Here is a 24,161-nt window from a genome sequence, read left to right as displayed (position 1 = left end):
TTAAGTCTAAAGTGTGGAAAAGGACTAGAATATCACAGGGCACATCTGTTTATGATCCCCATCTTAAGCTGGTGCAAATGGAGTTCTTCCCCTGACAGATGGTAGAGTGTGTTCCCCCCTCCAGACCAAGTCTGTGTTCATTCTCTCCTGGAGCCATGCTATTGGGAATGTTACTCTTGAGTTGCACTGTCCTCTTATTCTATTCTGTTCTCATGGTAATATGCAAAAGCTGTTATCTCTGTTGACAGGTTAACTATACAAGTGCACTCACCCCCCCCCCCCCCCTTCCCTACCTGGGTAACTCATTTCCAATCCCAGAATCCCTCCCAAGGGCAACACCAGCCCAATCAAGTAACCACCTTTTCACCCGAGTGCTGCCATGTTAATGAAGAGCTCACCCCTGTGAAAACCCATGGTCTCCCACAATTTGATAGTTACTCTCATTACCACCTGAATGGGAACCCTTTCACACCCTCTGCTTTGTTTGGGGGCGATGACCCTCTTGTACATACCCTGGTGCCGTGATGACCTTTCCTTCATACCTTGACCTTCCCTTCCCTGGGTATCCAAGAGAACCTAATCTATATATCCTTTGTTTTATAACCATTTTATCTGTTGCACTGCATTGTTTTGTTTCCTACAAATGCTTACCTGGTAATCTATGTTTATCTTCATACCTCTAACATACGTTTACCTTCATAGCATTATAACTCTCAGGCTGGCTGTGACTACACACACCTGTGACCCAAAGATACTATCCCCATCATGACCTGGGTTTCTGGGAGCTCCACATACACATGGTGCGACACCCACCCCTCTATAGGATACTTACTTTGGCTTGTCTGGTTCAATCCAAGGGTGACAAGTCCTTTTTCCTTTACTTAGAACCCCCTAGACTACACCATAACCCTTGAGTCCCCCCCCCTTCTCCTGTTCACACCTCTCCACATCTAAATTATGACCCACATTTTCAAGGACCACTAGGTACTCTACTACTCCACTCAGCTTTAAACTACTCTACTCCTTAGCCTCAGTGGAGAGGAGGATAGAAGCCTCTGCCACCCTAAGTCGTATTCTTTATCCTCTGACCTTCTTCCACTCCCTTCATCCTTCTCAACACCCCCCCCCCCTTCCCCTAGAAAGAGATCCAGTTCCCCCAACTCTGCACCTTCCTCTCCTTTCTTTATCTCGATGCCCCTTCTACTTCACCTACCCCCTTACCTCCAACCCCCACTAAGGACAACCCAAGTTCCGAATAACTGCAATTCACATTTTCTCACTGAACGCCCAGGGATTCGGGACCCACAAAAATATAGAATGATATTTACTGGCCTATATAAAAAAGCATTTGTTGTGATCCCTAAAGAAACCAATTTTTGAACAGATAAACTTTATAAAATTTATGAAGAACAAATATCCATCCACAATCTTTCATTCTGGCTCACCCACAAATAAAGTGGCTCACACTCTGTTCTTAATACCTCCTTTTGATCCTCAGCTGGACTCCCACTGGTTTGGCCTCCCATTTATGTTTTGCTGAAAAAACTGAAAAATATCTTCTATGGTGAATCCATAACCCCCATCCAGTCCTCCAAACAAAGACCTATATTGGTTTTTTTTTGTTAATCAAAACTATCTGACCATGCTTCCATCTCACTATCAATTATCACAAATGATTTACCCCCTCTACCCCACCTCTGGTGCCTGCATGCGGCCCTCCTACAAGATCCCAGTATTATGAAGGACCTCAAAAAAGAACTTGACTACAATTGTACTGTAATTGAATAACACCCCTCACCTGCCACCACACATACAATTTAGGAAACCCATAAATCTTATATGTGGAGTCTTGATCAAGCACTTAAATAACAAAGTTCTCAGTGTGTGACAGACCGTCTAACCCAGAATAATTAACTCAAGACAGCTCACAAAAATAAATAAACAAGCATGTAAAAGCTGCTTCTCTAAACTTATTTGCAATCACTAAGCCTTTTGGGGTCAAAGCTACCCTGACTAAATGTAGGCATAGTTTTTACAAATAAGAAACTCAATGTAGCAACTCGGGTCTCCCATCCCTAAACCCCCAAATAAACTGCCAATCATATTACTGGAACTTGAACATGTCATTAAACAGAATAAAATGGAGACAACACCAGGCTAAGAAGGCTTTTTCCTTACCTATTACAAAAAATCCAGGCCAAACAGACCCATACTTCATAAAAGCCTTAAATTCTTCATGACGATCTCAAACCCACAATGGACACTTTAACCACCCAAATTACTGTGCTACCCAAAGAGCAGAAGGACCCCTTTTCTGTGCAAGCTATGGGCCTATATCTCTATTTAATATAGAACTGAATATTATTTGCAAAAATCCACTGCCTGATCTCCCATCTGCAACACATTATCCACCTAGACCGTGAAGGATTCATGCCCACTAAGGAGGCATGAGATGACTCAGTCCTATTGAAGGACCCCCCCCCCCCCCCCATCTTCATGACTGTTGCTGAGAAAAAATATGCAGTACAGGATATGTCTTGTAATCCTCCCCCCTCTTCCCATGTAAGAGTAAGCAGTGTCCTGAGACAAGGAATGGGACATGTTAGGGGTGCCCTTTTCTCCCCTGAATTGCATTTTATCGCTCAAACCTTTGATTCAAAAGATAAAGTCACACCGTGACATTAGTGGAAAACAGACTGCCATTATACATTATGAGGTCCCTTGACCTCCTCTTCTTCAGCAATAACTTTTATATTTTTACCCCACACGCCATCTGTATTCTCAAAGTTTGGGGAACTATCTAATTTCCACATTTATTATCAAACATCAGAGGCTCAAGGCCTTCTTCTCTTTAAATGGCCTTCCCATCTCTTAAGTACCTAGATATTTAACTGCTCAGAGACCTATCACACCCATACCTTCTAAATGTTGCCCCATAAATAACCATTTTCAAAAGAAAACTAGCAGCCTGGGAGAATGTGTGCTTTAATGGATGGACTATCCAATCAGAGCACAAATTCTCACTCATAGTTCTATAAAGCTTCCAGAAAGTAACCAGGAATCAGGATACACATTTTTTGCACACTGGTACAAGATTCCCTGTGGTGCATCTCCATGTTTTCTGGTGTCAAACTCTACAAGACTTCTTGGAGCAGGTTCATACTGTTGTCCAGTGCTACACCATCTTGCATCCCTGGCCCATTGAAAACTACCCCCCCCCCTCCCCCAACCCCTTCACCACACAGCAATGGTTTCATAGAATTAGCAACATTAAATTGATAGAAGATTTTAGCAGCTTTATCAAAGTTTTAGACTTGAAATTTAACTTTGCCTAGTTTAATTGGATATTGGTATACCCTATCACAGCCATGATAGAAGAGTAATTGGTTTCCTGATGTATTGATTCTATCACCTCTATGATAGAAGAGTAAGAGATTCTTTGAGCAAAGTATTGGTCCCATTGCCCACAATATAGAAGATTAATTGGTTTTCTGATGAAGGTGTGGAAGAGTAATGGGTTACCTGATATAGGCATTGGTCCTTTTACCCTGTGATAGAAATTCATGGGTTCTCTGAAAGTTTGGTTCCATCGTCCCAATGATAGATGAGTAATGGGTCGTATGATGAAGGTACTGGTCATTTCATCTCTATGATAATATAGTAATGGTTCTTTGATGAATGGGTCCTATTACCCTCCATTACAGAATGGTAGGTGAAGGTATTGGACCCACCAACCCCAGGACAGAAGAGTGTAAAATAAATATCCTTGAAAGCATATAAGGCATAATGAAACAACAGAAAGATAGAGGAGAGATGCCTACAGTGTATGTTACAGAATAAGTTAAGAAATAACAGTATGGGGTTGATTTACTAAAACTGAAGAGTGGAAAATCTGGTGCAGCTGTGCATGGTAGCCAATCAGATCCTCACTTCAGGTTGTTCAATTAAGATTTCTCTGCGCTCTCTGGTTTTAGTAAATTACCCCTATGTCTGCTTTTAACTTAACTGTTCCTCTGATAAAAATGGATAAAGAAAAAAAGCATATCTTGTTGCCACATCCTACTTTCATTATATGCTAAGATAGCAGGTGTTTATGCTACATTGCATTCATTATCTCCTGCGCTGGAAACCTGTCTACTAATATTCTCAGAAGAAACTGGTTACAGTTCAGATCTTGTATGCACTTTTATCAAACATTCTAAATTTCAGAGCCAGCTACCTTCCCACAGCAGAGAACCAGGACAGTGTAGTAGACAAGCTTGAAAGACAACATTATCACAAGACTGTGTTGCATGCACATACACGCTCAAAACACATGCAAATATAATGCAGTCAAAAGTTGCATAGTTACCAAGTTAGTATAAACAGCAGAGGCAGACACTGTTAGCTTACTGTGCTCTCAGAATTTTGAATGATCCATTCAATTGCATCCCACCCCTAGAGTGACACAGAAAATAATTCAATATACAAATATGAAAGACAAGTCTGCGAAGACTAAATGGAAATCAGACATACAATGCGATAGTTAAAAGCAGCATGCAGAAAACATACAGTATGTGTATAAGATATGGCCTGAGGCCCGGGGATTCCTAACAAGGAACTCTTCTGTCATTTGGTAAACTAAGCCTAAAATATATCAGATAGTTTTATATCCTCCAACCTAAAAACTACAATTTGTGCAATACAAAAATAAAGTAAACATAAAAGCCCTAACACAGTTTTTTAGTTTTGAATACGGCGTGGAAGGCTTAAAATTTTTATCTGGCTTTTATTGCTGTCCATGACTTCACTGGACAGATTTCCCTTCACTTTTTGTCAATGTGCCACCAGGACAAAAATGTAGTGGTCAGCTATTAATGGGGAATAAAAGCACAGAAAGCAATGAAAACCCATCAAAATTACTATACTACCTTATTCTATTAAAGCATACAAAACGTACAGTGGTGGGAGTAAGCTCTCAAACACCATAGTCACACTTACTGTGCTATTCTCCATCGATGACACTTTGTCCCCCGTCATCACATCTTCCAGGTCCCACGACGTGCTTCATTAGCCTTTGGAAAGCCACTGATGATGTGACTAAAATGATAACTACGGTGATGTTACGTTTGTCCCAGGCATCTGACTCTATTCTTGCCATTCGTTAAATAGAGCAGGGATGTATGAGTAGTTATTATCTGTACTGGCAACTATATAAACTTGCAGGCTTCATACACAGCATACCAGTAGCAATGTCAGCTGGTAAAATAATATAATCTGTTTAATAATTTACATCTTCACACACAAGGTACCTTTCTAGCATTTGAAGAAATTGTGTTAGCCATCAATCCTTCCAGATAACTACTCAGGCTGACTCCTTTCACTGTAATTATGGCTTCTTGGGTCAGTACTGTCCTAGAGAGAAAACAGAGCAAAATACACTAGATACAGTTAAATAAGCATTCTAACATATTACCTATATTGTGCAAGCAGCAATATAGCAACTAATCAGAAGGACTTTTATTAGGTAACTGAACTGCCAGAATCTGATTTAAATGTTTTCTAGTGGGTTCTGAACATTTCTTCCAGCAAGAGTATCAGTCTTTGGTTTAACATATTGTTTTTTTAAATTGCAGTTTACAGTTGACATTTCACAATATACATCAACAGTATAACTTTTCAGAAAAAAACATTTTATTATTGTTTAAAAGTAGTCCTTGATCCCCAGACAAGTGGCTTTGTGTAGGCTGATTCTTCCTGCATCAGTCTGCTGCAGGAGGAGGAAGCATTTCCTCAGTCTCCTCTCCTCCAGTGATCAGACTGTATTTGCAGCAAGTTACAAGGTGAAAAGATGCAGCAAGGAATTCATTTGTGTTTGATATTTGTGAACATAACCTAGAACTGCGGAGGCACCAGGATTTACATTTTTACTGTCATCTCTGAGCCAACATCTTAGTCCGAAAAATATAAGATGCTCATCCTGTATAATGAAGTCTCCAAACTTTCTAAGCAAAGGGCCAGTTTACTGACATTCAGACTTTAGGGGGCCAGACTGTGATCAGTGTGAGTAGAAAATGCCTTAGTGTCAGTGCGTAAACAATGCCCCATCAGCGGTGTTAGTGGGAGGAATAGTGCCTCATTCTTGGTATGAGTGGGAGGAATAGTACCCCATCGATTGTGTTAGTGGGAGGAATGGTGCCCCATCATTGTTGTCAGTTGGAGGAATAGTATCCCAAGGGCCAGATAAAGGCAAGCAAAGGGCCGCAACTGGCCCCAGGGCCACAGTTTGGAGACCACGTCTGTATAATGTCTAAACAAAGATGGCACCATTCTTCTAGAGAGAAAAACAGACAAAAGCATTGTTGGGTACAGTACTATGATCCCTTTTAGGGGTAATAAACACTTGTAAGTGTTATACTTACACATTGCTTAGCTTACATGTACATAACATATATACAGTAAATACTGCATATCTGATTCTGTATTCACTTTGATATCAAGAATGAAGACACCAAATACAACAATCTGCTATGTAGCTTTAACAAGCTACTTACTCTTCTGGATGTTCGGGATGAGGTGTGTAAACCAACCTTTCATCAACAGACACCAGATTTGTGAGTGATATCTTAAAAAAAAAAAACAATTGTTAATCCATAAAAATAAACGTACAAATGATTTTCTATATTTAATTTTTTTTGTGATCCACTAAAAACATGCAGAGGTTCCTCTAGAATCTGTCCGGCTTGTGAACACCTACACACACACATGCATATATATATATACGCACACACTATATTGCCAAAGGTATTGGACCACCTGCCTTTACACGCACATGAACTTTAATGGCATCCCAATCTTAGTCCGTAGGGTTCAATATAGAATTGGCCCACCCTTTGCAGCTATAACAGCTTCATCTCTTCTGGGAAGGCTGTCCACAAGGTTTAGGAGTGTGTCTATGGGAATGTTTGACCATTCTTCCAGAAGAGCATTTGTGAGGTCAAGCAATGATGTCGGATGAGATGGTCTGGCGCGCAGTCTTCACTCTAATTCATCTCAAATGTGTTCTATTGGGTTGAGGTCAGCACTCTGTACAGGTCAGTCAAGTTCCTCCACCCCAAACTCACTCATCCATGTCTTTATGGGCCTTGCTTTGTGTAGTGGTGTGTAGTCATTTTGGAACAGGAAGGGGCCATCCCCAAACTGTTCCCACAAAGTTGGGAGCATGAAATTGTCCAAAATGTCTTGGTATGCTGATACCTTAAGAGTTCCCTTTACTGAAACTAAGGGCCAAGCCCAACCCCTAAAAAACAACCCCACACCATAATCCCCCCTCCACCAAACTTTACACTTGGCACAATGCAGTCGGGCAAGTACCATTCTCCTGGCAATCACCAAACCCAGACATGTCCATCGGATTGCCAGAAAGAGAAGTGTGATTTGTCACTCCAGAGAACACATCTCCACTTCTCTAGAGTCCAGTGGCAGCATGCTTTACACCACTGTATCTGATGCTTTGCATTGCACTTGGTGATGTAAGGCTAAATGCAGCTTCTGAGCCATGGAAACCCATTCCATGGAGCTCTTTATGCACTGTTGTGCTAATCTGAAGGCCACACAAAGTTATGAGGTCTTTAGCAATTGACTCTGCAGACAGTTGGTGACTTCTGTGCACTGTGCTCTTCAGCATGCGCTGACCCCGCTCTGTCATTTTACGTAATCTACCGCTTCGTGGCTGAGTTGCTGTTGTTCCCAGTTGCTTCCACTTTGTTATAATACCACTAACAGTTGATCGTGGAATATTTAGTAGCAAGGAAATTTCATGGATGGACTTATTGCACAGGTGGCAACCTATCACATTACTACGCTTGAATTCACTGAGCTCCTGAGAGCGACCCATTCTTTCACAAATGTTTGTAGAAGCAGTCTGCATGCCTAGGTGCTTGATTTTATACACCTGTGGCCATGGAGGTGTTTGGAACACCTGAATCCAATGATTTGGAAGGGTGTTCCAATACTTTTGTTATTACTTGTGTGTATACTATATATTTATATATACAGTATATATAGGTCCATTACTTCTTATGAAAGTATGAAAGGGCCTTCCTAGAACTCTGGCACATGCATTCCAAAATGACAAAAAACGTTTTGTCTAAAGTAACCCTTTTAAAGCCCTTTAGAAGTCCATTTGAAGCCCTCTAAGATTCAAAGACCGGCCTATCAACTATGCTTTTATACAATACATTTCGAATATACCAGCATAGCATTTTGGCCATTGGATGTAAAAAGACATTACTCACATTTGTTGAACATAAAACCATTTTCTTCTTTACTGGGTCCACTATGGAATGTTCCTTAATATATGTCAATGTTCTGCTGGTTCCAAGAATCTAAAGGCAATCACAAGAAATTAACATGTTCCAGGAAAAAATTGAGAAGAATGTTCTACCAACGAACCCAGGTTTTAAAGGTTTTCAGATAATTTCACATGACAATATTTTGTGGAATAATCGTAAATTAAGCGGGAATGTACACTGCACATAGACACAAGAAGCCTTAGCACCTCCAGGCTAAAGTACAAAAGCATTAAAAGAGTTGAATAATTAAAAGTAAGTAACATTATGTACTTACAGCCCTCACAAGACCTGGCAGCCTCCACTCTGTGCTGAGAAGGCGATGGCTGTGTAATCTTCCTTGGGGATCCAAGCTTCGATCAACCACATCCACCCCGACCACACAAGGATTCATGGGATTTGGGTATTTCCTCATGGCTGCTTTAATTACGGCATCCCAAGGATGGCTCCAGAAAAATAAGTAAATGAAAATATTTCTAAATTTTTTATAAGTCCATTTAATGATTATACTACAGTAATAATAGGAATATGGAACATCATTAGGTTATGTAGTTATTTATGAAAAAAACATAGAATCAGATGCTGGGCACATCATCAATATAAAGGAAGGAAGGAAGACAGGGATATAATCCAGTAGAATGTTAAAGCTGAACTTTAGGCAGATATAAAAGACACAAATGAATGCAGTTCTGTATTATTCATCATTAAATTTATTTTGCAATGTACATGCAAGCAGTTTAACTAACTAAATTTGACTTGGTATCTGGAAGAAGAGCACAAGGTGCCAATCAGCTGTGATGATACTAATAGAAGTGACAAAGAGATGAGCTCATCAGTATGCTGCTTCTCCTTTCACTGTCCAGTCACAAAGTAGGTACAGGAAGGAAAGAAAAGGCCAGCACTTCACAGTGCTGCCATTCAGGTACTGGCAACTTGGTGACAGGAGGAGAGAGCACAGTAATTACTTCATTACTGTAGGAATGCGTCTTCACTGTCCAATCAGCAGGTCATGAGCATGACCAAGCTGTAAGGCTTAACTGAAAAACAGGTATGCATGGAGCTATCTCTAAGAAGAATAACATTAGGGATCAGGTTTGGGTTTTCTGCTAATATAGGGTCACAGTGAATTCTGTGGGTTTGAAATTTCCACCCTCGGCCAATTTATGTCTAATTCACCCAGGTAATTTTATTTTATAACGCAATGCTTAGAATGGCCAATGAGGGGTTTTTGGAAAACCCAGTTCCCTTCTTAAAAAGGGGAGAAAAGGCACATAGCAGTAATAATGACAGTATATTGAATCTTCTGTAGGGAAAGCTGGCAAACTGCATAGGGAGAGGTTAAGGTCAGTTAGGAAACTGTACTTTTATTCTGTTTGCTAGCTGTTTAGGCAATCAACTCTTTTGATGGATTTTAGTAGTTATTATGTGGGGGCTTTCTTGTCTATAATTTTAGTATGTGGTTTATTCGAGGTAGATTCAGCAGACACTTTTAACTGCTGTGCTGTTCATAACAAAGTTTTTTGCTGCAAGCTTTTACTTTAGCTACAACCAATTTACTATTGTGCTAGCTTTGGAGAAATTTGGATCTGACAGCCCAGAACAAATAATACTTCTGAATTACGTAGCTGTTGAGCCATGCAGATTGCATAAAAGAAGTTCTGATGTTAGCTGTTTTACATTCAGGGCACATCAGCACTGAACAGAGACTCTTCCAAGTGAGTTTACTGACTGGCAGGTAGAAGATAATAACAGCAAAACCCAGGAATTCATGATATTATTGGTATCATTTACTCACAGTTGACACTGGTTAGATATATAATGCACAACTTTTTACCAAAACTAAAGTATGAAAGTAATGGGAAAAAAATATAATAACCCACAGCATCCAATCCAAACAATTTGATTAGACTGCAGTAAATGGAAATCAGATGGTTTGCCGTGAGTTACTATTCTTTGCAGTCCTGGAACACACACAAGGTGTATGAGTAAAATATAACACAAATACTGGATAGCACTGAAAATGGAAATGTGTTATTTATTGGATAGTAGGTTCAGTTGAAGCAATGGTTTCATATATTCTTTGAGGACTCTGGTGTCTTGCCCTGAAGACCTGAATCCAGCATTAGTGGAAAGCATCCAATCATTACTTTGAGACAGTGATTGCTTTAAAGTCCCATAGACAAAAACAGATTGTTGCACTTCCAGTGCACATGCAGTGCGCATACAAATAACTAAACACCCAGTGCCACAAAAAAGTGAGCACAAAAAAGTTAAGCACATGTTAAGTCAAGTTAATCTGATCCTCGGGGGTGGGTCTCATCAATGTAACATCCCTGATTGCAGCTGTTGCATTGAACAAGATACTGGAGATGCTGCTGTGTGATCCAGTAATACTAAAAGTTCCTTTTGTGTGTGAGGCACTTTTTAATGGATTGGAGTGGCTGCAGGGTTTTTGGCATTTATTGTTGCAAGGTTTTTGTGTCTTTGTGGACCTTAGCTTTCTAAATCACTATCAAATAGTTTATGATTATTCTCATCACTGTGACTCGCTCTCCCCACTCCCACTCTTTAACTCACTACTCTGGCCATACACAGATTGAATTTTGTCCTCTTCCTGCTGCATCAGCTAAAATTAATGTCATGGGGGGCCCTGTTGGCAGCACCTGGATCCAGAAACAGTTTTCTTTTTTGACAGCTCTGGGTGCTGGCTGTTAGAATAACATAGCTGGTACTGCATCATTCCATGTTGCTTAGCATAGATAGGAGAATCAAGTGATATCTTTATATCAGCATACCGGCCAAACGCACGAAATCCCAACATTAAAGTGGAACTTCACTCTTTCAATCAACATTGACTGTTTTTAATCCTTATGCTGCTAGCATTAGTAATTATGAAAATACATAATATTTACTTGTTTTATTTGTTTATTAATTTATTTTTACATTCTTCAGTTTCCAGGCCTAGGCAAATGATGTAATTCATCCCAGGAGTCTTCAGGAGGGAAGATGGGGTTTCCTTAGCTAAGCACACCCTGCTGCACAATGCCTGAGCTAAGGGCAGATGGATTCCAGGAAGTGCTACATAAAACATCTGCCGTTTCTCAAGATGGCAATGACCAAAAATACTAGGGGGTGCTTTTCAAAGTGATGTCTCAAAAAAAATCAAGCATAACGACATGGATGGATGGGTGAGTTTGCTTTGAATACTAAAAATGAATTAAATAGTGGTTTTTTTTGTGATGCTCAGATGCAATGTAGTTTTGCTTTAATATGTATGGCCAATTTACCTTTCTGATTTCTAATACTATGTGTATATGTGTCTGTTTCCCAAAATTGCTGTCTGTTAATTTTTTTGTTGGTTTGTGTATCACTACTGTACCCACAGAAAATGATAGCACTTTCTCCTGGACAAATACATTTGAAGTATGGAAGACACAGACAAAACTAAGGTATACTAAATATAACTGCCGAAAAGCCATTTATGTTCTATATCTTGTATTAGAATTGTATGACAGATCTGAGTCTCAACATTCAGTACAAACACAATATATCCATGATCAATCTCAGCCCTGTAGAGCCATCGTACTGCTCTCCAATAATCTTGCCCCCCTTTTTTTCTTCTCTTTTGTTCCCTTGTCAACTGGTATACAAAAAGTAGAACAAATGAAATTCAGCAGGACTGTGTGTTTTAATTTTTAATAGAAAACCAACCAAATGACAAAAGGAATATAGCTGTGTGTCACATGAATAATGCGGTAACTTGATCCAGGTTATGAACACGGGGCTGTTCTGCCAGACATCTATGAGAGGTTCATTAAGTGAAATGGGCACAGTTACACTGTGTAATGACTTTGCCCTCAGGTCTGAGCAGAATTCAGGTTTGAAAAGAAATGTAAGCTATAACTGAAACAAAATGACATTCTAGCAGTGAAAATAAAGGTATGAAATAGAACCAGCATTAAAGTATATGTAAATCTCAATAGCTAAATTATTATATTAGCTTTAACATGTTAAAGACTAAGTTCAACTTTTCAAGATACAGGTGAAGTTAAGGAGCCACAGTAAGTGGAAAAACCTGTGCAGTTTTGAAAAATTTAATTGCCATACCTTTAGGCCATTCCCCTCCAACCCCCCTCTACCAAAGCCTAACCGAAAAACTCCCATAGTTAGCAATCCTGTGTCTTGCCTTGTTGCTAAGAACGCTCCAAGAGTTGGGTGTCCACCCCAGTATCTCCTTCATTCACAATCTCATGCATGTGTGGTGTTCTTTCTCTGAGCTTAGCCACTGTGTAAGAAGAAGTTTATAGACTTGTGCTTATGTGTTAATTCTGCTTTGTACTATAAAGAATTAATGTGTGGTGTTTTAGGGGTTAAATATTTGCTGTGATGTGCCTTACCTTGCATATATCATTTGTTTTGAGAATGGATATGGACCTCAAGGTCCTTTGGGAAAGTAGGAAGATGTCCATGTACATGGAGATGTAGTAACTACAACAAGAGTGAGATTTCCACATAGTGGGGCCCTGAAATAGGTTGGAGGATGGAGTCTTTATTATTTACCGTGTGGGAAACAAGTACAATATAAAGGTACGAGCACCACAGCCACAGCACTTGAGAAATAGATAAAGTCATATTTATGGATGTTATGCTGTTCCATATTCTGATGGAAACAACTGAGAAATGTATGTACAAGGGCATTTATTTAACTAAAAGGAGTTCTAGTTAAGCAACAGTGCTTGGTCTGATTCTTGATGGAGAGAGAGTGTACTCCTACAGTGAAGATGATGTGGATAACAAAGTTTAAGCCTTCAAGCTAACCCTCTGGGTGGTGAAGAGTGTAAAGTAAATGGAAGGAGGATCAACCAACTCAGGACGGAGAGTGGTGGTGGCCAGTGACGGAGGTTCTGTAGGTACAATGGTCTGGCACATGCTGCACCCTGATGAGCAGCTGGGTCCCTATCATAGGTCTAGCTTAATAATTAGACTATCCTAGGAACCTGGCCTGAAATCTGGTGTGTGAGGCCTTCCACTGCATGTGCAGTGCCCCCCCTCCTAGCCTTCAGGCTGAAGATGCAAAGTGTAATGTTTGTGAAGAGCTGGTGGAGAGAATCTGTGCTTAGTGCTGTATCTGTCAAAATGTCTCTATAGTCGATGCTGGGATCGGTGTCACTGTCAGGTGAAAGGACACTACCAGGGGCGGAGTGACAACTCATGGGGCCCCTGGGCAATAGGGGAGCATAGGGCCCCTGTGTCCTTGCCCAAACTCAAAAAAGCCTGTGAAAAAGGTACCAGGGGCATCTCATGGGGCCCCCTACTGACCCCGGGCCCTCAGGCAGCGCCCGAGTTTCCAAATGGTCAGTCCACCCCTGGACACTACCTACTATGGTTGCTTGGCTGCACAGGCAATTTTCTTGAAAAGGTCATCCCAAGCCTTTATAGTTTAGAAAATCATTTTGAATATTGTTAAAGTGGTAGTTCACCTTTTCAGAAAAAATACAAACGTGAATCAACACCCTGCGCCCTTCCCAACCCCCCCCCCCCCCCCCCCCACTGATACAATTTCACCATCCACATAGCCTTGTGCAGCGATCCTGGAGTTTGAAAACTGGACTGTTCTTGCTCTCCCTTCCCTGAGGATGCTGGGATGGATCAGAGGAGTTCTGATTGGTCAGCATGGTCATGCGCAGACGTTTTGGATAGAGTGGAGAGGGATTAGAACACCTGGCAAGTTTTTATTGCTGCCTTAGGTGAATTCTTCCAATGTAGATGTTAGTTCTTGTGACCCTGGTGACAACCAGAGCTTCCCCCACTTTGGAGGAATTTCCTTTCAATTCCTGTCTTGGCTATGGTACAGGAAATGAAAGGAAATCTCCCTAATATGGACACAAATGGCCAAAAAAAGGCCAGGGTTTATACCTGTCTATTACTCTATCCAAATGGAAAAAAAAAAGTTTTGCCTTTACTTTCACTTTAAAGAGGCTTATTATGAGAGAAATCTAGGGTCCGCCATTGCTGATATTTCCTGAAAATGCAAGCTTCATGGCAGCTAAGCTGACCCTTTTGCACATATTTTTCACTAACCTGGAACAAATGAGCAGATTAGGTGTTATGGGTTCACTAATTACATACTAATTCCATATCCATGACTCATAAACTATGTAAGCCATAGGCAGGGATGAAATTGACATATTCAGAGGAAAGTTCCTTCAATGACAATGTTACAGATATACCTAATCAAAAAGCCTGAAAACAGCAGGATTAATTCCCACAAAACTGCAAAATTAAAAATGTTTTTAAACTACTTCCCAAATTCTTTACTGCCTATTGCTTTGAGAATTTATAATAAATAATTAACAAAACTATTTTGAAAATCTCACAATAGCTGTAGGCTAAAAAAGCTTAGATCAAATGTGTGTCTTTACACAAAAACTATACTCAGGCAACTTTTTAGCAGTTTCTATTACTTTCAATGTAATATTCATTGTAAAAATTACCAAAAAAGAATAAAGCATCTTACCTTCAAAAATTTTTATTGACACCATTAAAGTGTTACTAAAAGCAAAACTTTTTTCTTGGATAGAGTGGAGATGGATTAGAACACCTGTCAGGTTTTTTTTGCTGTGTCCTCATTAGGGAGGCTTGCCCTCTCTCTTTGTCTTGTTTACCATTATCATTGAAAGCGAAAATAAAAGAAGCTCCCATATTTTGTGTGTTCCCCAGAACGAACAGTAATAGGGGAGAAATCTTCCAATGGGGTCACCAGATCTGGTGACTCTGGTGCCAACCAGGGATTCTCTACCTTTGGTGGGATTTCCTCTCACTTCCTGTTTTGGCTGTTGGTCAAGAAGTGAAGGGAAACCTTCCCTATGGGACACAGATGAAAGAAAAAAAACTAACCATCCCTTACTCTATCCAAAAATGAAAAAAAAAAAGTTTTGCCTTTTGTTTTACTTTAACATATTTTGCATTTGAAAGTTGGCTGGAAGTGGTTGAAATTGCTAGAAAACTGCAGAGAAGTTTGGCTAGCAGAAAGCCCTGCAGAATAGGATGCACATTGATATATACAATAATTTAAAGTGACACTAAACAACATTCTCATTCTAGAAAAATATTCCATACACATATGACCCTGTAATCTATTTTCCATGAAATTGCTTCTTACTGTGTTTTTTCTGCCTCCTTGTAACGTCCTCTGAAAGATCGTAGAACATGTTAGTTGTGGTCATGTGCATTTCTCTATACACACTACATATCCCATAGACCCCTGGTGCCCAACCTGTGGCCTGGGGCCACATGTGGCCCTTTGGCACTTTATGTGCATCCCTAATCTGTGTTTTTCTATAGCCCTGTAATGGCAGTGATTTCTAGCAGTCTCATGTAATGTGTCACCGATCTGTTACTGCCCCCTGGAGCATGTTCCACTCCTAAAGTATGACTCCTGTATAATTCTCCTTTAAGGGGGCATGACTGGGGGGTCCTATGCCCACATACATTTTCTAATAGGTGTCCCTAGTTTGCATCTCAATAAGTTGGGAGGTATGCATCTCTCATATTAGGGCCACAGTTTCTGATCATCTCTTATATCATGGCCACAGTATCTGACCATCTTGTGTATCATGTCTGCAGTCTATGATCATCTCTTATATCATGGCCACAGTCTCAGACCATCTCATGTATCAAATCTGCAGTCTCTGACCATCTCTTATATCATTGCCACAGTCTCTGACCATCTCATGTATCACATCTGCAGTCTCTGACCATCTTGTGTATCATGTCTGCAGTCTCTGACCATCTCTTATATCATGGCCACAGTCTCAAACCATCTCCTGTATCATGTTCTTCTGTGATCATCTCTTTTTCATGCCCATAGTCTTTGACTATATCCTGACTATATCCTGTTTTTGTGTCTGTGGTTTCTGATCGTGAATATTCATTGAATTTTATGTGCAGCCCTTTGGTGATGTAAGGGGCCACACTTGAGGACCTCCATATTAAGAAAGTTGACATCACTGCCATAGACCATAGTCCTTGGTCCATCTCAGGAGTGAACAAGAGAGGGGGGATGCGTTGTGAGACCATGGAGAAAAAACATAGCATCCCCTTTAACAGGAAGTGAGATCACAGCAGCAAAAAAAAGATTTGGAGCAGGCTGGGAGCATTAGAAGGAACTTTTTTGAGAATATATACTTGAATAGGCAAAGTTTAGTGTTGCTTTATTTTTCAGGCCATAGGCCAGCTTTTATGTGGTGACAATGTCCAGGACATCACACGCCATTCCAATAGAACACACAATATTACTGAACTGCAATACTTCTATTTCAAGAGTTTATCTGGATTTTTCTTCTCCCGATGTAAGAAGTAATGGAAAATCACTAGATGGCTTCATAAAGAAAAAGAGGCCAGAATTTAGATTTTTCTAAATAAATTTGAAGCAATCGTGACCCTCCAAGAACACAGTCAGTGAGTGGCTATTGAGCAGCTCAGTATAGAATGGCTGACAGTACAATACGATGTGACAGGTGCCTATATCTCTCCTGCTGACAATGGGGTTACATTGAAATGAAGATGTACACTTACCTGAACACATGCTCTGAGCTCCAGATCTTCATGTCTTTGTAGCAGAGCTGGTAGCCTATTGTGCAGAGGAGTGATGTCAGCACATTGGGGATGCACTCATTAGTAGATCTAGGGCTTTCGGTGGGCACAGTAGGGTATGAGAAGTCATATCTGCATGAAAGTGAGACCGGCCCGGTGTCCTGTGCTCCAGTGTAACTGGTGGGAGTGAATGGATGCAGCAAAGGAGAATCCCTGGCTCTGCTGATCCCTGGGTACCGGTGCTGCATGAAACAAAGCACCCCGGCATACCTTTAGACATGCTGCTCTGTGCTGCCCACTGGGTGGTACAGACCGCTGTTGGGAGCACTGCCTTGGTTGCTCGGTTACAGCAAATCAGCAAAGGCTCCAGGGGATGTCAAAGAGATGCTAGTTATCACTGGGCAAAGAGATGAATGCTATATTTCGTAGGAAGTGCTCTTAGCTATCATATACCATGCACATCAGTTATGATCACCAGTGATCAGTTAGTGATCACTTATGACACCAGCCATTTGATGGCTTGACAATTTGATTGAGAGAACAAGCAACTGTGTCAGTTATTATTCATCACATACCTCAAATGTAACTATTTTGGGAAACTGCTAAATTGTTTGGATTAGCTCCACTTTCATGTAGAAATATGGCCAGTTTGTTTTCTAGTTTGACAGAGGGAAACATTATAACCCCTGTCAGTTGTATGCCATCTGTGTCCCACTGGGGCGATTTTTCTTCACTTCCTGTCCCACAGCCACAACAGGAAGTGAGAGGAAATCCCTGCAAAGTGAGAGAATCCCTGGTTGTCACCAGAACTAGTGTACCCATTGGAAGATTTCCCCCCTGTTCCTGTTCTGGTGGCACCTCAACATCTGGAATTACTTTCACTTTCATTCTTGGCAATAATGGTCACCAGGCCAAATGGAGAGGGTGGATCTCCCTAATGGAGACACAGACAGAAATAAAACCTTAAAAAAAGAAAAAGAGAGGAAGGCGCCTCTAAGTGCAGTATTGACAATTTATTAACAATAGTTAAATTGCAATTAGAAATAGTCAAAAAGGCTCATCGTGTGGTGAAATAAGATCTAGGTGGGACATCCAGCCGTTACTGCTCCCATCCATCCGTCCCTGATATCCATCTGGAGCCTTTATCCTACAGCTACAGAGGTTGGGCTCTAACAAGCGCGCCCTATATAATATACAGAAATAAAACCTTGACAGGTGTTCTAATTGTCTGGGTGACCGTTGTCAAGTGATGTGAAATCCAAAATTATACATTAATCATCAGAACAGGAATAGAAGGGAAATCTTCCAGTGAGGACTCTTCTGGTTACATACAGCCGTCTAATGGGAATTAATTTTAGTTTGGAATTATTTCCTTCCACATTAGGCTGGCCATACATTATACAATTTTCTTGAGAACTTTGCTTTAGATTTACCAAAATCATATAATATGAGGTCAAAACTATACACTTTCAATTGTATCCAATCAGGCAGGCCCTCGCACTACATAGTTGAAGGTAAATCTAAAGGAAATTGGACAGAAAACTGTATAGTGTATGGCCAGCCTTTGATATGGTGGCTTCATTAGTGTTCTTTTTTAGGGTTTTTTCCTTTTTTTTTCACCTGGTGATCCAACTAGTAATTCTGTTATTTTTCAACTTGTTTTATCCCATGATGCCATACATATAACATTGTAATAGTCCCATCTATAGACATCATTTTACCATTTGTAGTATATGTAGCCATTTATAATGCATTTACAGTAATCAGTTGCTTATGTAGACTAAGCCAACGACTGAGCTTTGGAAGCCTCCACCTCACCAAACCTCTCCATGGGCAGAGAGCAGATAAGACCAAGTCTACAGGGCATCACAATGCCAACAATTCCAGAGCAAACCAGGTAACCCACAAACCTAAGCAGTCTGTCAGTTAACCAAATTAGAACCAGTACTGATTAATAATCCAATTATGTGGTATTGCTGGACAGATTTATTAATCAATACTGCAGAACATCAGCACACCAGATATTGCTGAGTAGGATGTGCGCGTTCATTAACATTGATTTGCACACGCTGCCTGCAACCTCTCTTTGCAACTATAGGCACAGTCACACACACACCTGTTAAATGTACAAAGGGGCAGAGTGCACAAAAAAACCCCTTTCAATCAAGTAATACTTTATTTACTTTTGCATCAATCGTAAATCTATCATGGATATAACCTCCAGTTTCATCATTTGATCGATGAGAACCAATCTTTTTTTTTTTTTTTAACAAGGCTGATCAATCATTGTTAATTGAAAACCCCAATATCCATCATTCATCAATCCTCCAGTGCACTGTTGCTCCATGCAATCATTTTCTGATTCAATCAGTTTGTTGTATTAGACATTGGTCATTTATTTTTATTGATGGCTGTTCTATGCCTGTGTGTTACTGCCCAGATCATCAGGTGAAAATAAAGGAAAAAAGCTCCCCAGAAAAGGAATTCAGCCACCACATTACGGATTGAACATATTACATTTTTGTTTTTGGGTTTAATACCACTATAAGGCTAACAATTCTCCTTACAAACAATTTATTCATCCTGGGACTTTAAATGAGGCACAATACGCACAACCAATGAATAACTAGTTAATTGTTTAATAAATAATTTTTAATAAATTAATAAACTTCTCTTTGCTTGCAAAAAAGAACAAAATGGTAAGCTGATTTGTAATACATCCATATTAATGCATTTTATACATAATTGGATATACAATTGATCATATACAATCCAAATGTCGATACATAATTACATTAAAATTGCATCCAAAAACTCGACGCGTTTCGTGACTCTTAATTCACTTCTTCAGGAGTAAATGTATGTATAATGTAAATCAGCTAAAAATACATATGACAGTATTTCCAAATGGTTACATAGTTAGTCTGGCTGTAAAAAGATAAAAGTCCATCCAGTTCAACTGCAAAAAAAAAAAAAAGTGTTATAATCCTACACCCACAGTTGAACCAGACGAAGGAAAAAAAAACAGCAAAGCATGAACTAATTTGCTCCTGCAGTATCAGTTTGGTTGCCCTTCTCTGCATTTTCTCCAGTTCCCCAATGTTTTTTTTGGGAATTGGTGCCCAAAACTGAGCTGCATATTCCAGATGAGGTTTTACTAATGAATTGTACAGAGGCAAAATTATATATATATATCTCTCTGGAGTCTATACCTCCTAATACAAGAGAGGATTGTGCTCACTTTAGAAACCCCCACTCTGCAAGCCACTCAGCAAGCGGATTCACTGACGTGTCCATCCCATGTGAAAGGGGCCTTATACTTTTGTCACCTCTGATTAACTAAACAAGAAAATATTCCCCTTGGACTTTTTACTACAGCACAAATAATTAAAAAAAAAAATCACAAATTAGTATTGAAAATAATTAAATTTTTATTTGTACACCAAGCATAGAAAATACTTAAAATATGAGCTCTGGTACATAACAAACATCCCATTATTACAGAGACATGCTGTTTGGCAGAGAACATATGACAATTTCACAAAAGAATTTTATATATAATATTTTCCGCCTCTATAGGAACTCCAATGCGTTACGATATGCAACTTTACAATTTTCATCAGGGGGATCAGGGATTGTCTGAACTAGAAAATACATACACGTTAGATTAACACTATTATTTATTAACATATAGAACAAGACTACACTTAAGGAGAATTACCTTCCGCTTACAGAACATTAGGTAACAACCCAGAGCAATTAAAAAAAGTATGTTTCCAAGAACCCCTTTTCATGTTCAGAGGAACAAACCTAGCACCGGACCTACAGATGGCCACTGGATGAACCACACCGGGAGGTAAGGGAGTCCCACACCTGTGCAAAAGAAAATGGAGTATATTTGTATATGGGGGTAAGAACCAACTAGTTGAAATATATTAATAATATCTGCATTCAGCCAAATATATTGATTACTTATACTAACCTTCTCAGTGTGAAGAGAAAGGTGACTGTCAAAATCTTACTGTGTGTCAAAGGAACAATAGTCATCAAAGGCCACTGCAATTAAAGTACCTAAAAAATAAAGAAATTACAGCATGTCTGTTTACTGTATGTATCAAAAATGAGCCTCAGCCCCTTGTTGTGTCCCAGGAAGACCAGATAATAATCACCTTAATCGGACAGATAGAACATAACAGTTGTGTCATCCATACAAGGAAAAAATCCTTTATGTTGGTAATGGTAAATCAGTCAGGATGGTAATAGGGGACCACAAAAATTGACTGCAATTAGAAATAAATATTAAAAAAATGTACTTAATGCCAGTGTGCCAATCATAAATATAACCAGTCACTATAATATTGTTTAACAAAAAATGAACGGTGTACCCTTTAAATAATTCCCCAATTGCACCTAAACACTTTTCACCCCAAACAGTGTATCATCCAAATATATATATATAAAGTGCTAATATACTAAATAACATTAGTAAATAAATAAATACTACTGTCCAAAAATTATATTGTCCACAATAAAAAATAAAATAAACAAAATAGACAAAAATCCTCCAGAAAGACAGTCCGCAAAAAGGCTTCCAGCCGAATGTAGATCCAGTGATTATGGAGATCGAACCTCAAAAAAAGAGAGAACTCACATAGTGTGATACCATAAAAACGCATATTTTTATTGTGGACAATATAATTTTTGGACAGTAGTATTTATTTATTTATTTACTAGTGTTATTTAGTATATTAGCACTTTATATATATATATATATATATATATATATATATTATAATATAGCACTATAATATTGTTACCTCTGATTGGTCTTTGCAACACTTAAGTAACAAATGGGTGCAAAAACAGATGTTAAACAGATGATTTAAACTGAAGTAAATTGACATAAACTGAACTGAAAACTGATGTAACTGAATCCGTTTTTTCTTTAAAAAACGTGACTGAATGGATGATGCTTGTGTAAAAGGGGCCAATGAGCTAGGGGAGGGGATGCAGCAGCACACTGGTCTTTCCACTGAATGGCTGTGCGGGGGGGGCAATGATCAGCAAAACTCTGATCATTGGAGATGAGTCAGCTAGAGAACTGACCACAGTGTGCTTTCATGCCCGTTTTTTTAAAACAGGAAAGCAGAGGGACTGTCAGGAACACCAAGGGTTTCATGTAAAGGAAGCAATACAAAGACAACAGGATACTTCATTCAAGTACATGGTACAGCAGGCATTTATCAGGAATATCAAATGTTGGGTTTGCATATTTTTTAAAGTGGAGCTAAAACTGCACCCAGGTATTCCATTAACTGTTAACATCGGTATATGGACAGCAGCACAGTGATCAATTGAGGATGAGCAGAATCTGGAGCTGCTCTGGCATGCGGCTGGTGTGAACAAGTCCTTCAAAATATAAAAAATGAATAGAGAGATGAAATAATTTGTCTTTTTATATCTGCTTTAATGTGCCCTCCAAGTATTATAACTTGAAAATAACGATATGCTGTGAATGGTTGTGAGTAGCCATAGTGGTGCTAGCTTTGTGGGAAGATGGTGAAGGTACTCTTAGGGCTCTGCCATGATAAAGTAATGACACCTGATATTCTGTGCTGCAGTGCCACCTAGTGACTGACAGGGATGAGCGCAGGAACATGCACAGCTAATGGGATGCTGGGGATGTCTTCTTTCATCGCCCATTGACTGTTACATGATGGTTTCCTCTCCCTCCCCTGTACAGCATCACAGGCAGTGAAACCCATCACGTGATCAACCCTGCACTGTGCACTGACAAATGCATTCTGGCTACATGTACATTTGTTTGTGATTTTATATATATATATATATATATATATATATATATATATACTCCATTATGCTGAAAATGGTTGGCTTTGTGATTTCTGAATGCCAGAATGAAAATAATTTGCAATTATTATTATTATAATACAGGATTTCTATAATGCCAACAGTTTACGCAGTGCTTTACAACATAAGGGCAGACAGTACAATTACAATACAAATTAATACAGGAGGAATCAGCTGGCCATAAACTGTACCATCAGCCCTTAAAGTGTTACTAAACCCAGGACCCTGCATTCAATACATCTGGTCTCCCACAGTACACAGAACAAAGAAATGCAATTATTTAGTAAATATAAACTGCAAAATACCTTTTCCCATCGGCAGTTAGAGCAGTCTTGAGACTTCTATCAGTTTCCAGCTGAGCACTGTAGGAGGAGTTCTCTTTCTGTTCTAGGAAGATGCAGAACCCATGACCTCTGTCTGGACAGTGCTGATTGGCCCTGTGATGATCACATGCACTCTCCCAAGAAAAAAAAAAACTCTCTAGCAATACACACCAAACTGAGCACGTGCAGAGTGACTCCACACGGTATGTCTTATCAGGAGATAAGACAGGACACTGGAAGAAGGGGAGGATTGGAGAAGTCAGGATCAAACAGCATTTTTACACAATATGGGGACAAGGTGCTTTGGGGAGAACCCCCCAAAGCACCCCCCCCATGTTGAGGGCATGTGGCCTGGTATGGTTCAGGAGGGGGCGCTCGCTCGTCCTTCCCCTATCCTGACCTGCCGGGCTGCATGCTCGATTAAGGGTCTGGTAAGGATCTTGGGGGGGACCCCAATGCATTTTTTATTTTAATTTTGTCATTGCGATTCCCCTCAAAACCCATATCAGACCCAAAGGGCTTGGCATGCATGGAGGGGGGACCCCATGACATTGTTGTATTTTTTAATGATTTGTAATGCCCTTGCTATGCAGCTGAGCTGCAATATGTAGATAGGGTGTTGTGTGGGTGTGGCTTTGGCTTGAGTGTAGGCGGAGACACAGGGGGCCCCATTCTCTTATTGCCCGGGGGCCCCATGAGTTGTCAGTCTGCCCCTGATACAAACTGATTTTACTGTTGCTGGTTCAGTAACTCTTTAACCAAAGCAAAACTCAATCATTATACTTCAATTTTATTTCTGTATGTGAACCCAATCAATAAACTCTCTTATAAGCTTTACATTGTTATTGTCTTTTTTAAAAGTAATTTTCAATATTTGTAAATCTTCAGATTTATTTAAACAACATCTGGGGATCCTTCCATGAAGGTCCTTGTTCTGGCTCTTCCTGGTATAGGGTGACAACGTCTTGTCTCCAAGCTGCATCCTTACATTGTCAACTTGTCACGTGGGCTTCATATGGAGACTACAAGTAGCTGTTTCAAA

At 39.8% G+C, this 24,161-nt stretch overlaps 1 protein-coding gene and 1 long non-coding RNA gene across 4 annotated transcripts in view; both read right to left on the bottom strand.

Annotated features, from left to right (window-relative positions):
* The window catches only part of PRELID3A (PRELI domain containing 3A), a 23,097-nt gene extending 5,905 nt beyond the window's left edge, over positions 1-17,192 (bottom strand). Inside the window, exons 1-6 of one of the 3 annotated variants that reach the window (XM_089671034.1) lie at positions 16,908-17,192; positions 8,608-8,776; positions 8,277-8,366; positions 6,534-6,604; positions 5,292-5,394; positions 4,393-4,437 (exon numbers count right to left, since the gene is read on the bottom strand). In XM_089671034.1, the coding sequence (XP_089527160.1) occupies positions 4,393-4,437; positions 5,292-5,394; positions 6,534-6,604; positions 8,277-8,366; positions 8,608-8,776; positions 16,908-17,173 (744 nt within the window). In that variant the 5' untranslated portion in view covers positions 17,174-17,192. Of the gene's footprint in view, positions 1-4,351; positions 4,438-5,291; positions 5,395-6,533; positions 6,605-8,276; positions 8,367-8,607; positions 8,777-16,907 lie in introns of all 3 variants that reach the window. The other 2 variants (XM_089671036.1, XM_089671035.1) reach the window with 2 other exon arrangements.
* Positions 17,193-19,608: 2,416 nt separating this feature from the next.
* On the bottom strand, positions 19,609-21,203 carry LOC149467900 (uncharacterized). The gene is made up of 3 exons (XR_016311817.1): positions 21,095-21,203; positions 20,908-20,996; positions 19,609-20,798 (listed from the first exon to the last, which is right to left on the bottom strand). It is a non-coding gene; the product is annotated as an uncharacterized LOC149467900 (long non-coding RNA).
* Between the last annotated feature and the right edge of the window lie 2,958 nt (positions 21,204-24,161).

Source organism: Staurois parvus, unplaced genomic scaffold, assembly GCF_062004578.1.
Source record: "Staurois parvus isolate SC_StPar_1 unplaced genomic scaffold, SC_StPar_1.0 ptg000097l, whole genome shotgun sequence".
Taxonomy (NCBI): Eukaryota; Metazoa; Chordata; class Amphibia; order Anura; family Ranidae; genus Staurois; species Staurois parvus.
This window is presented reverse-complemented; position numbering and strand designations above follow the sequence as displayed.